At 34.3% G+C, this 13,928-nt stretch overlaps 3 protein-coding genes and 1 non-coding gene across 4 annotated transcripts in view; 3 read left to right on the top strand and 1 right to left on the bottom strand.

Moving 5' to 3' along the window:
* The first annotated feature begins 1,845 nt into the window (after positions 1-1,845).
* LOC134281733 (mitochondrial amidoxime-reducing component 1-like) lies at positions 1,846-4,227 on the top strand. The gene is made up of 7 exons (XM_062764164.1): positions 1,846-2,051; positions 2,369-2,545; positions 2,868-3,048; positions 3,391-3,531; positions 3,624-3,688; positions 3,879-3,953; positions 4,067-4,227. The coding sequence occupies exons 1-7, from the start codon at positions 1,846-1,848 to the stop codon at positions 4,170-4,172; spliced, it is 951 nt and encodes a 316-aa protein (XP_062620148.1). The 3' UTR covers positions 4,173-4,227.
* A 659-nt stretch (positions 4,228-4,886) lies between these two features.
* Positions 4,887-4,958, top strand: Trnae-cuc (transfer RNA glutamic acid (anticodon CUC)). Its single transcript has one exon. It is a non-coding gene; the product is annotated as a tRNA-Glu (tRNA).
* A 1,051-nt stretch (positions 4,959-6,009) lies between these two features.
* LOC134281748 (small ribosomal subunit protein bS6m-like) lies at positions 6,010-8,714 on the bottom strand. The gene is made up of 3 exons (XM_062764179.1): positions 8,587-8,714; positions 6,693-6,835; positions 6,010-6,269 (listed from the first exon to the last, which is right to left on the bottom strand). The coding sequence occupies exons 1-3, from the start codon at positions 8,629-8,631 to the stop codon at positions 6,026-6,028; spliced, it is 432 nt and encodes a 143-aa protein (XP_062620163.1). The 5' UTR covers positions 8,632-8,714; the 3' UTR covers positions 6,010-6,025.
* Positions 8,715-8,870: 156 nt separating this feature from the next.
* Positions 8,871-13,928, top strand: part of LOC134281747 (ATP synthase subunit O, mitochondrial-like) — a 6,400-nt gene continuing 1,342 nt past the window's right edge. Inside the window, exons 1-7 of the mRNA XM_062764178.1 lie at positions 8,871-8,983; positions 9,393-9,437; positions 11,940-12,050; positions 12,202-12,274; positions 12,606-12,665; positions 12,820-12,932; positions 13,231-13,317. Of these exons, the coding sequence (XP_062620162.1) occupies positions 8,918-8,983; positions 9,393-9,437; positions 11,940-12,050; positions 12,202-12,274; positions 12,606-12,665; positions 12,820-12,932; positions 13,231-13,317 (555 nt within the window). The 5' untranslated portion in view covers positions 8,871-8,917. The remainder of the gene's footprint in view (positions 8,984-9,392; positions 9,438-11,939; positions 12,051-12,201; positions 12,275-12,605; positions 12,666-12,819; positions 12,933-13,230; positions 13,318-13,928) is intronic.

The following is a 13,928-nucleotide window of genomic DNA, read 5'->3' as shown; positions in this document are numbered from 1 at the left end:
ACATATAGCATGCTCTCGAATCAACTGAGATATATAACCTCCGTATTCAGGTGATGAATGTATATTGTTGCATAAGTAAGGGAATTTGACGATAAAAGTTAAAGGCATTACGTTTATCATAAAGCTTGGTTGTTAGATTACCATTTACGTCTTTTTTAATTACTCGTAAAATATCCAAACATGAAAAATGTATTAGAATCTGTGGGATCTTTTATCTCAAGCTCACTGGGATATATCGTATCGACATAAGAATGGAAACCATTGTTAATACGCCAGTTTCGAGATTGTAACTCTCCTACGAAAGAGGCGCAAAAAGTACCCATTTCGGCATGGAGGTGGGACAGGTTGTCTCTATATACAAAAGTGCATGAATAAAAGAACGATAATTATGGCTTTTAAAATTTTTTAAATGTTATAGAAAGATAATAATGTTAAGCAGTGATGCATTTGATGATTTTATCAAGCTCAACTATGCATATTTACAAATCTACTATAAATTTTCGGTACTTGAAAACGAAATAAACGTCATTATGATAGTCTTTATAAAAAGTAATAGATTTTCTTGATTGTACGAACATTTTCTTAAAAGTAAGTGTTTTAAGTTAAAACAAGGAATAGAATCAATATGTAATTTTGATTCCCGACGTGCAATGACCAGATGCATGTGATCGTATTTATTAGAGGTCCATATCTCTTCCCTCGTCGGAAAAGTCTAGCATCCACTGATATTTTCTTTTTTGTTTCGATATTTTTGATTTAAAAATAATGCATTTACTTTAATTCGGTTATTCTCAAGTTGCAGAGTGCATCCTGACAATCGTGTAGTAATGATAAACCGGTATATCGATGATAGAACAACATCACGTATACAATAATCAGTTGATTGTCTTTCCAATTACATTTACAAAAGCAATGTTTCCAACATACACAGTATGAAATATCTGTCCCACCTGTTTGTTTATGCGGTAACGAAACTCCCCTCCTCAACGAAAGAGCGCACCAAGGGAGATAATCTCGAAACTTGCGTATTGATAATACGTCGTCGATATATCTAAATATCGAGTTAAAGGTTACAGCAAGTGTTTTCTTCTTTTCGCGTATAAGATTTTGGACAATTTCTGCTTCATAAGAATACAAAAATAGGTCCGCTAATAACGGGGCGCAATTGGTTGCCATGGGAATTCCAATGGATTGTTGAAAGATCTGGTCTCCAAAAACCACATAGATGTTGTCAATCAGAAACTCAAGCATCTTTTTGATGTCATTTTCAGAGTACTTGTGTGTACAAGTCTACAATCAGAATAAAAAAAAAAACAGTTTTGCAAATGACCATTGACAAAGTGAGTAAATTTTCTAGTTTTTTTTTTATTGAAAAAGCTGTAAATTATATTAAAAAGCATGGACTTCAATTTATCGTGGGGAATGGTTGTGTATAAAGTTGAATATTCGTAATTTTTTAATGTGCTGATTTTGGTAAAATCTTGTGATTTTACAACAAATGTTACGTGTCACCTGTCACACATACAAAAATAAGTAAATGTTACAAAACAGCAATATTAACATTATTGTTGTTACTTTAGAGTTTAAAGAGTAAATTTACATGCCACATAAATTAGAGACATTCAAAAATAAGTAATATGGATTATGTCCAGCTCATTGCGAACGACACCGGAAATATGAATTGTGAGAGAATGAATATTAAGATCGTTTATCTGTAAATACATACTGACTGAATAAAGCTCTGAAATTTAAAAGTGTTTCCGTACACAAAACCTGCCTGATGCTTATCATTCCTGTCGGTTGGTTTGACCTACATCCATATAAACACGATATACCATTGTAAATATGGAGACATTCTTAGCTCTCGTGGCGGTCGGTTCCTGGAAATATTTGGCAGCATCCTGGATCAGACGAAAAATCGAGCAGCGTTTCCAGTATTTTGGCACCGTGTCCTGTTTAAATCTGTACCCAGTAAAAGGATGTCACGCTACACGTGTAAAGAAGGCGAAGTGTGGACCACGAGGGCTGGAAGTTGGCGGGGTAATGGACAGGTATTTATATGTATACAATATTGTCTTCAAGGGGAGATAATTTCATTCCACGACCAGCTATTTATCTGTTTTATGATAGGTATGGGTAAAATTACTGTATTTTCTTTAGTCATTGTTAAAGCTTCAACAGTTCAAGGATACATATTAGTACATAGTTCAATGTTTACATGTAATATGGATACGAAAACACGCGACATCATGTTCCAAGTGACAATTAAGTTCTTTTTAAACACATTGTACATTCTGTTCAGACAAAATACATTCTAAATAAGTAAAAAATGAATTCCAATGCATTAAATATTGTACATATTTCCTAGGTGCATTATGGTTGTAGATCGACAGACAGGCATTGGACAGTATATGAGACACTTTCCAAAGATGACCTTTATAAATATTACAGTGGAGGGAGAGTCGGTTGTCTTGGATGCCCCTGGAATGGAATCTCTGATTCTACCGCACAGCCCAGACAGAAACTGTACAAAGTTCCTCTGCGAGTAAATGCCACTTTATATCCCCAATATATTCTTAAAAAAAGATTAACTGAATTTGAATGAAAAATTTGTTTACTTCATGGCAACATTTCATTTATGCAATTCTAAAAAAAGGAAGGAAACGTTCATCGGATACTTAGTACATGAAATTACTTTTTTATATTTCTTATGCTTAAAAAAAGTATAATAATAGTTTACAAAATATAGTGCATGCTGTGTTTAAATATTTTAAAATGTCTTGACGAATAAAAGGGAAAAGAAACATGTCTGTCTCTTATTTTCGTACAATTTAAAAATGAAACTTTCAACAATATGTGTATTTTAGGATACACGCGTGTAAGCTTTTGGTTCGAGACTTTGGTGACAAAGCTAGTGCATGGATCGGCAAATACCTCGGCAACGACAATCTGAGACTCGTGTATTTCCTGGAAAATAACAACAGATTAACCATAGAAACGGAGAACAATCGTCGACAGGGAAACATCCAAATCTCACAAGAGGATAAAGTATGTTGGCATGGTACAGTAGTTGCAATTTGAGTTCAAAGTACATGGGCATTTAATTTCTTTGTTTTGAGAGTAACCCTAGGTATTCAATATATAGTCATATAAAATTTCGTGTGGAATTTAATTTCGTTTATAATTGTTAACAATGAAATAAACGAAATTTAATCCCCTCACGAATATTTCTGCTTTTACAGTATACATATTGTTTATGCACAAACATTTTAAATCTTGCCTTGATCGACTGTGTCCAACAATTAGGAAACCAATCAAGAGAAAGGTAATATAGTTTCTTTGATTTTCTCTTTTACTTGTTTCTTTAAGTACCTTTAATTCTTGATATAGATATCGTTTTCATGTGTCTCCTCCTATTTACTGGGGAACGAAAGGACCTTAGAAGAAATCTCCAGGCGGACCACGGAGCCAGTCAAGATGGACAACTTCAGACCTAATATCGTTATTGATGGTCTGAGGCCCTTTGAGGAGGTGAAAAACTGATGTTCTGCATTAATTTATACAATCATCCTCAAGCTCTGTGGGATATTTTTTAATACATTTTTTTTTTACCAAATTTACAGGACACGTGGTCTCAGATACGCATTGGAGAGGACACTATTTTTCGCTGTCAGGAACCTTGTAAGAGGTAAGATAATTGGTTCTAGCATAGACGAACATATATATAGTTACTAACTAGTACATGTATATAGGACCCTGGCTCTCTTAGGTTCTCATTTTAGAAACGTGAGCTCCAATACTGTATTCCTAGCTGACAGACTCAGAGACGTCCATATTTTTTTGCGATTGAAATTTTTACCAATCATTTCTCGCTTTAGATGTATGGTAACAACCATAGACCCAGTTACTGCAGAGAGAAGCCAGAGAAACGAGCCACTGAAAACTCTTAAAACGTAAGACATCAAAAACTCCGCTAATAAGTGTGATTATATTCTGATGTCCTTATTCTATTCATAATACCCCTACCTTTGTTTTAAACATTGCAATTCTATAATTTTTCTTTTAGATATAAAGAGGAAGTGGGCGGGGTCCCCACCAGTTTTGGTGTATATGCCGCCGTGGAGTCAGGAGGGGAGATTCACGTGGGGGACCAAGTCTACGTCCTTAAGTGATGTTGGAAAGAATTTAAAATATTTTTGAGGGCATTATGTTGTGTTTTTTTTTTTTTTTTTTTTTGGTCAAGTATCACATATCATTTTCTGAATGAAGATGTAAAATTTCATTAAATTAATCTTAAGAATATGCATACGTTGTTATATTTATCTGGTTTTTAAACAATATTTCAATAAATTTCTTTACATTTTATGCACTTCAAAAAATTAAAACTAATAGACGGGGATTTTAACTAATTTCGTTTGTAATAATCTTTTCTGAGCTGTGTTTTTAAAATATTTAGTGATTAAATATTATTGATGGTGTTGTTTTCGAACCTTTCAGCATAATGAAGAAATATGAGTACAATGTATTGTAAAAATTATAATTTGATTTGGTAAATTCAGCTTAAAATAATATTATTTTGCAATAAAAGTAAACTAAGAGATAGAGAAAAGAATAGGAATAGTTAATTACCAAACGCAGAAGTTTTAAGGAAATTAAAATTAAAACTAAGTGAATTTGATCAAATATTTTTGATCTTTGATTTTATACCGGCAATAGAGAAAATACATTTTTTTTCTTGGAGAGCTACCTTTTACGTCATGTGGGTATGCCGCAGATACCGTGCGTCATTGATCTGCATGTTGATTGGCTGATAAGCAGATTAACTGGCGCCGTTCCAGGTGTAGATCTCTTTGAGACTTTCGAAACTCGACTCATATCTCATAACTTCCCAGGTAGTCTAGTGGTTAGGATTCCGCGCTCTCACCGCGGCGGCCGGGGTTCGATTCCCCGTCTGGGAAAATTTTTTTTTTTGCTTTAGAAATTTCTTAAAAAAAAAAAAAAGTACGTCTGTGCAAGGTTTCTAGAAACGTGCCTCGTGGTGCTCTTTTTCGAGTGAGGGAGAGGGTAACCCCTCCTCACAGTCAGAATTATTGTATATATAAATGGGTTCCATTTTATTTTTCTTTAAAAATAATTTCTGGTCCATAGTGTCGGTTACATATGACTTCCCCAATCGGCAATCCTCGGCTGACTCCGCTACGCTCCATTCAAACGTTATGTGCGAGGTACAAGTCATCCGAGGAACTCCGAGTGTGACTTCCCAGGTAGTCTAGGTTAGGATTCCGCGCTCTCACCGCGGCGGCCGGGGTTCGATTCCCCGTCTGGGAAATTATGCTTTTGAGATTTTGTTAAGTAAAAAAAAAACTTGCCTATGTTCTTTACATCCAGAATTCCTACTTATGCCTGTAGTTCCTAGTCCTTTCATGAAGTAAATTCTTACGTACAAAATATGCAGCAGCGGGATTCCATTATCCAGATGACTTTTTCGGGTTACAATAGAAAGATATTCGCTAGGGAAAGCGATTTCACCCAGTGCACTTCTAGTTTCGAAGGTCTTGACTGTAGTCAAATTTTAAACGTCCGCAAATTGTTATATTCAAAATATACTACAATTTTGAATTTGTTTTATCCATTGACCATGAAGATGGGAGGGCTATAGTAAGTCAATTTTACTCTGCCATATAAAACTGAGAAAAAAAATCATATCAAAAACCAAGGGCGGAGGCACTTAAAGAGAGATTAGCCCCTCCACTTGTCATTGCAAAGATTGACATAATATAGACATTGAAAATAGGGGCTTAAAATTCAAACTTTGTGTATTATTAGGTATGGGGTTATTTTGTTTATTTAAGAAAAATTAGTAATGTCAGGTGCCTGTGTTATTTAACTGTACATATACATTTGAATTAGTTAAAAATTGTGGCCCAGGGCTTCATGTGGGCCTCATGTCTGTCACCTGGTTTGAGGCATTAATAAAGTACAGTTCAAAGCATAAATTAAACACAGACAGAAATTTTGTCACTATTTATTTTTCTCTGTATTGTGTACGCATATAAGTTTTCTTTAGTTTGTTTCTTCTCCAGTTTTTCCTCTTTGTTTCATCAATGAACATCTCACCGAATTCACATTGTTTTCCTGAGGCACAAGGCCTTATAAATTGAAGGTCTTTTCTGACAATGTTTGAACGAATCACGTCAAAGTCTTTTCTCACATCTGACAATACTGTCCTGGAGTTTGGAATAGACATATCCACATCCATTAACATATACCTGAAACAGAAGAGAGTGCAGTAAAATATTTTTATTTGAACTCCTTCCAAAGGTGTTATCCAAATGCTTTAAAAAATAAAACCATGTGTACTTAAAGTGATTAAAGTCATTAAACTTTACAATAAGAAGAAAAATGCCATGGACCATGAAGATCAGAATTCTAACCCGAACTCTACTGACTGAGCTATTTAGTCACTGGTGGTTGAACCCATCTGAATGCCACAAATTTATAACATCATATTCTTTGGAGCCTATAAAGTTCCTCTTGATGTAAAAATTTGCAACCCTGAATACCATTGTTGCATCTGTGCATAGTTTAAAATTATCAATGTATACTAAATTTCTTGAAACAGACAAGAAAGATTTAGTCTATTCCTTTTTAATATGTCAGAGTGTACAAGATGAATACTGTGAATGGTCTACCTTGCTTTTGTCCACTTCTGGCCATCAGGGCTGGACATTATGTAAGGTGTGTCCCTCAGTCCTAAATGTTCTACACTCTTTATGACCCCTTCACCATTCCACACTGTTTGACACACACGCTTCAGCACCTGCACTGTTTCTGTCTATAATAACAATTTAATTACTTTCACTTCGATGTCAAGCTTTAATTAAAACAACACATCAAAAAACACTGAATCAAACTTGTAAAAATGATAGTGTAATTGAGAATTTGAATTTACAAAGTTAACACTAATTTCATAGGGATGTGCGATTTTGTCGGTATACCGGTATATCCCGATTTTTTGTTGCATGATACGTATCGTGATATGGAGACCTTAATACTGGTCTTTAGGTACATACTATAAAGACCAGAAATTATTCATTTATTTGTTCAATCTTTCAAATTAAAATTACTGAAAGTATAAAAAAATGATGTTAAAAGTGAAAAGAACGGCATCTTACCGTCCAAACATAATTGATTTTATATACATAAAAATTTCAAGAATGTAAAATTTTGTTTTTCTAGCATATTTTTTAGAAAAATAATGACTTTTCATATAAAATCATTGTAAAAACTGCTTTAAAAAATATCATGATATTATCGTGATATTGTGGGAAAAAATCGTGATATATTGCGATACGAAATTTTTGGTGATACCCATCCATATAATTTAATTAAACAATTTAATTTTTGGTTGGATTTAAACCTTTAAAGGTAAGGAATGAGTTTTAAGTGATAGGAAGTGAAAAGGATGTCCAAAACAAAAAAGTTTAATTGGGCAGGACTTTCAATTCAACCCATTTTGATCAAAACAATTGGTCAAAGTCTGGGCAAGATTTCCTGAATTGCATTGTTTGTTACTAGTCCGAGATTCCTTAGTAATGTCAGTTAAAAATTTCTAAACTCAACAAAACTCGCAAAGATTAGGTAACAAGTAGCTGCAGAACTGTAGCTCCCCGAAAAAATATATATTGATAGACCGGAGAGCTACAGTGACACCCATTGAAAAAACTGTATATTTATTGCGCACAAAAAGTGCGCTGTTTCTGGATTAATTTATTCAAATTCTTACCTCAATTGCAAATAAAGCTAGATTTCAATAAAGTCCTTGCTCCTCTATCAATTACTTTTGTAGTTTACATTTGTACGAAGCGCGTTGGACCGAATTATCTTGCAAACCAAAATGGCAGTATAAATAGGCGAAATTTTCGATGATCTCAATTTCAGGACCAGGAGGGCTATTAAAATCAATTATAAGGAATGTTTTGTTGTGGAAACAGTGAAAGAATATGTTAGGAACACAGGGTTAGCAATATTTTGAAATGAAAGTTTTAAAAACATGCAGAAATAAATCGAAAAACAGTGCACTTTTTTGTGCGCAATAAATATACAGTTTTTTCAATGGGTGGCACTGTAGCTCTCTGGTCTATCAATATATATTTTTTCGGAGAGCTACAGTTCTGCATCTAAGGTAACAAGTTGTCCTATGGGGTATAGTAGACTTAGTAACAAGTCGGTCAGATTATAAGTTGACTTGATATCCACTTTCCCTTGAAAACACAAACATAAGAGCTATACATTTCATTAACATGATTAATTGCACAATGATTTAAAAGCATGATTTCATTGCTGTCATGCCTTGTGAGAATCGGTCTTTTATTAAGTTTGTTAATCAAATGCAGCCATGAAAAATCTAGTTTGATAACAGGACATGTACAGTAAAGTGTATTCCGAAATAGAACAGAACTCAGTCATGGCCCTGATAACCAGCTGAACACTGGCAACTACACTGTCAGTATGGTCAATACTGTCTACTGATTTTTTTTTTATTTCTTCACGGCATTTCCAGGTGACACAGGAATACATAAATACCTTAGCAAGTGCTTTTGTAATGATAGACATCTCATAGGATGGCATTTTCCTTCTCTAATTAAGTCTCAACTTTACAATGTATGCTTTCTTTTCCCTTGACTTTGAATTTATTCAGTGTCAAATTTGCGCTTCATTCAGTAAATCGTTTTCTAAATTATTCGGGTATATTAGAGTGGAAAATACTACAATTATTTATGCCATATAATTTGAAAGCATCAAAACTGTTACAAATAAAAGTTTGTTTGAAGAAAATATGAAGATACTTTATCTGATCCAGAAAACGACATATCATTTAAAATGCATAAAAGTACGATTTGACAAAACAACCATCATGGGAAGCGTTCAAGTGACCTTACAACAGCGGTCAAAAATGGCCACTTCGGGACTGGGTCTGTTGGTAAGAACCTTTTTAATTAAACGTTCTGTAATTTACTTTAAATTGTAAATGGACACCCTGTTTTAATTACATTTTATTTTATCTATATAATTTTACAAACACTGTATTGAACTGGGAACAATTTTACCTGCATTCTTTTATTTGACCTTTACTCATGTCAACCGGTTAGAATTTTAAGAAATAAAACCATTAAAAGTGGTAAGCAATTTCTAGTTATTAAAATTAAAAACAAAAATATGATTCGTCTCTTTATCAGACTAGTGGAATTGCGTAGAAAAATACTACTAAGCTTTAGAACTCCTATTAACTGTACAGCTCGAATTTTCTCAATCGAATGATAAAAAAAACATGCTTTTTATGTGACAGCACAGCTAATTTTGTAAAGCACTGTAACTTTTTTTCTTTACAGGCAAGAAGATTTAGTACTTCAGTAAGATGCAACAAACTTGTTCAGGTTAGTAGTGTTAAATGCTATATATGGCATATATTTGTTATTTACGCCCGAATTAAAATTTCAACGATTTTGAACTTAAATATCACCTCATTTCTATTTAAATTGACTTTAGTCTGTGTCTGATATTTTTATCCGAGTCGTAAATAAATCGGTTTTTGTTTTAAATCTGTGATATCTATGAAACAGGATTGATTTAAATTGTGATATTTACAAGAAAGTCCTATATATATAGTAATAAAACAAATAAAAAGATCTTTTAATTTATGTAAGTCTGAACTTATCAAAAAATACGCCATGTATGACTTTAATTTCTTTACCGGGTCTCATCTGGAACAATCTCTTGATTTAGCTATTTTATATATCTTGTACGAATTCATACATGCCAACTGTTGAATTTCTCACTGGGGGAGATTGCATGTAACACCATTTTTTCAAAGCTCTCAATCCGCAACTTTTTGTTCTGAAAATAAGTGACTGTCATTTTTTTAATTTATCAATTATAAATAACATATTTGTAAATCACACATTTCAAGATCTTCCCTTGCTAGATTCTGTAATCTTTTGACTGCTTTCATTGTGTTTCACCTCATCTTATAAGTTGTCAGTTATACAGATTAGATTTTTGACGAATCTGATATCGTGAAACAGTGTGAACCTATCACCCTCACTCAGATGATTTGCTTTTCCAATTCCCAAGGTGCTTGTGAAAATATTTGTATGAATTATTCTGTGCTGTGTCTCCTAAAATGAATATTTTTAGCTCACCTGAGCCGAAGGCTCAAGTGAGCTTTTCTGATCACATTTTGTCCGTCGTCCGTCCGTCCGTCTGTCCGTCTGTCTGTCCATCTGTGAACTTTTCACATTTTCGACTTCTTCTCAAGAACCACTGGGCCAATTTTGACCAAACTTGGTACAAAGCATCCTTGGGTAAAGGGGAATTTAAATTGTTAAAATGAAGGGACATATCCCCTCGCAAGGGGAGATAATCAAGAAAAAACAAAAATAGGGTGGGGTCATTAAAAAATCTTCTTCTCAAGAACCACTGGGCCAGTAAAGCTGAAACTTATGTGGAAGCATCCTGGGGTAGTGTAGATTCTAAATTGTTCAAATCATGACCCCCAGGGGAAGGGCGGGGCCACAATGGGGAATCAAAGTTTTATATAGAAATATATAGGAAAAATCTTTGAAAATCTTCTTCTCAAGAACCACTGGGCCAGAAAAGCTGAAACTTATATGGAAGCATCCTCGGGTAGTGTAGATTCTAAATTGTTCAAATCATGACCCCTGGGGGAAGGGCGGGGCCACAATGGGGAATCAAAGTTTTACATAGAAATATATAGGAAAAATCTTTGAAAATTTTCTTCTCAAGAACCACTGGGCCAGAAAAAGTGAAGCTTATGTGGAAGCATTCTGGGGTAGTGTAAATTCTAAATTGTAGGAATCATGACCCCCGGGGGAAGGGCGGGGCCATTATAGGGAATCAAAGTTTTACATAGAAATATATAGGAAAAATCTTTGAAAATCTTCTTCTCAGGAACCACTGGGCCAGAAAAGCTGAAACTTATGTGGAAGCATCCTGGTATAATGTAGATTCTAAATTGTTCACATCATGACCCCCAGGGGAAGGGCGGGGCCACAATGGGGAATCAAAGTTTTATATAGAAATATATAGGAAAAATCTTTGAAAATCTTCTTCTCAAGAACCACTGGGCCAGGAAAGCTGAAACTTATGTGGAAGCATCCTGGTATAGTGTAGATTCTAAATTGATCACATCATGACCCCCAGGGGAAGGGCGGGGCCACAATGGGGTATCAAAGTTTTACATAGAAATATATAGGAAAAATCTTTGAAAATCTTCTTCTCAAGAACCACTGGGCCAGAAAAGCTGAAACTTATGTGGAAGCATCCTGGTATAATGTAGATTCTAAATTGTTCAAATAATGACACCCGGGGGAAGGGCAGGGCCACAATGGGGAATCAAAGTTTTATATAGAAATATATAGGAAAAATCTTCGAAAATTTTCTTCTCAAGAACCACTGGGCCAGAAAAAGTGAAGCTTATGTGGAAGCATTCTGGGGTAGTGTAAATTCTAAATTGTAGGAATCATGACCCCCGGGGGAAGGGCGGGGCCATTATAGGGAATCAAAGTTTTACATAGAAATATATAGGAAAAATCTTTGAAAATCTTCTTCTCAGGAACCACTGGGCCAAAAAAGCTGAAACATATGTGCCCATGGAAGGATCATGGGGTAGTGTAGATTTCAAAATGTCTAAATTATGATCAGTGGGGTAGGGTGGGGATGCATTATGCATAACAAGGGTGAAATCTGGTAAAGAACAGAATGGTCAAAGCTTCTCAGGTGAGCGATGTGGCCCATGGGCCTCTTGTTTTTACATCTTAAAGATATTGCAGAAAAGAAACATATTAAATGAACTAGTAGAGTTACAGCTTTGACAATGATTCTTCACAGCCTAATTATGACAAAACTTTGATTTACAGACTCCTGTGCAGGTGTATGGACTGGGTGGAAGCTACGCCTCAGCTCTGTACTCCGCTGCCAGTAAAGAGAAGTCACTAGACTCTGTAGAGAAGGATCTCAAGTCTGTTAAGGTGAGTTGATGATACCACTTCTTTTTAAAGGAATTTCAACATATATAAATTCCTTAAAGTGCTAACATTTTTTGTGTGCAATATTTAATTTGATTGGAAATAAAGTCAATTTTGTAGTTTTAGATTTATTTGAATCTTCCCTATTTTGTAGCAACTATGGGAGAAAGACATCAAATTTAGGGACTTTTTTGCAGATCCCACAGAAAATGCCAGACGAAAAAAGAGTAATAACTTACTTGCATAAATTAATTGTACATAATTACTTTCATTATCAGAGCTAAAAATATAATTTTGTCAGTCATTTCCTCTTATTAAAGTCTGATGTAATTGCAATGACATAGGTACTTCGTACGTAATTTTGACAAATTTAGCATGTTAACCCCTCTTAATTGTTAATCCAGCTTATCACAAAAAGTTTTACAAAGATTCATTAATATCATGCTGTTATATAGACTGAGCTGTATTTTCTAAGATGAGCTGTATTTTCTAAGATCACATAAAATGTATGTATATGCTTGATTGTATTACTGTATCTTGTAATTCTTTTATATTCAGCTGCCTTTGAGTCAGTTGTGAAGAAAAATGGGTACTCCAAAGTAACACAGAATTTGTTTGGTAAGTTAACCAATGGTTCATTTTAGATGTTTGACTTATGAACAGATTTGGGAGAATGAATTGCTTTTATTCAATAATAACTCCAGAAATGATTTTTTTTGAGATTTTGGAAAACAGCTTTTCCAGTATCTTGATGAATTCTGTTGTCTTTCAGATACAATGGCAGACAATGGCCGGCTTAACAAACTTACAGAAGTGATTAACCTCTATATGGAGCTAATGAGTGCACATAGGGGAGAGATCATCTGCAAGGTCACTGTAGCTAAGGTAACAAAATTAACATAAAGCCTGCCTCATATCCATATATTATTCATGCATTGTGACCCCTAAAATATTCTCTTCTGTCTGTCTGTCTGTCTGTCTCTGCTGAATGCTTTAAACAATTTGAAAATTAAAAGAATATGAAATATTAATGTATGGGATATCAAACTAACACCAGATGTTTATGTATTTTGGAAATTTTTAGATATGATTTAGACGTTTGGTGATGATTCTATTGTAACTTTTTGTAAAAAGTACCAACTATGTCTCAGAACAGATTATATATTTGATACCTTTATTTCAGCCTTTGGATGCCAGCACCAGTAAACAACTCCAGACCATTCTAGAGGGATTTCTACAGAAGGGACAGAAACTCTACCTCGAGACTGAGGTACTTATGCTTAATTCTCACTCAGTATGTACAAAACTGGATTGTGTGCCTTATCTTTCTCTTTTATATCGTCTTGTACCCTAAATTCATCCCCAAACCAGCACGTTTCGAACTTGGTATCAATGACGTCATTTTCAATTGTTATGACTTGTGAACACAATGATGCAACTTTTTCAGCAATTATTTTTCAGAATTTGTACTTTAAACTAGTATTAAACTTAAAGAAAATAAAAATACTTAAAATATCTGATTTTTCCTTATGTCCATTTTTTACTGAAAGTGTACACGGCAGTTACCTTCCTCAAAATTACTTCCAGATCAAATATACATGTACCTTCATTTTATTATTTTATACCTGTCAGTGTAATAAATTACGTGCATGGGCTTTTAATTTAAGAATTTGATAAAAAGAAATCAACGCTCCAAAATCATAAGGATCCTATACACTTTCCACCTAGGATATTGACATTACCCGTGTTTGGTTGACGTACTATGCGGCCATTCGGGTATCTGTAATTATTTCAGGGAAAAAATCTAAGTCATCACTGCAAATGATAGTTTCCAAAATCAAAGATTTTAACAGTCACTTTGACTAACTGCTGTGAATGCTT

Source organism: Saccostrea cucullata, unplaced genomic scaffold (genome assembly GCF_032062105.1).
Source record: "Saccostrea cucullata isolate Sc308-1 unplaced genomic scaffold, CSIRO_AGI_Scuc_v1 ctg1124, whole genome shotgun sequence".
NCBI lineage: Eukaryota > Metazoa > Mollusca > Bivalvia > Ostreida > Ostreidae > Saccostrea > Saccostrea cuccullata.
This window is presented reverse-complemented; position numbering and strand designations above follow the sequence as displayed.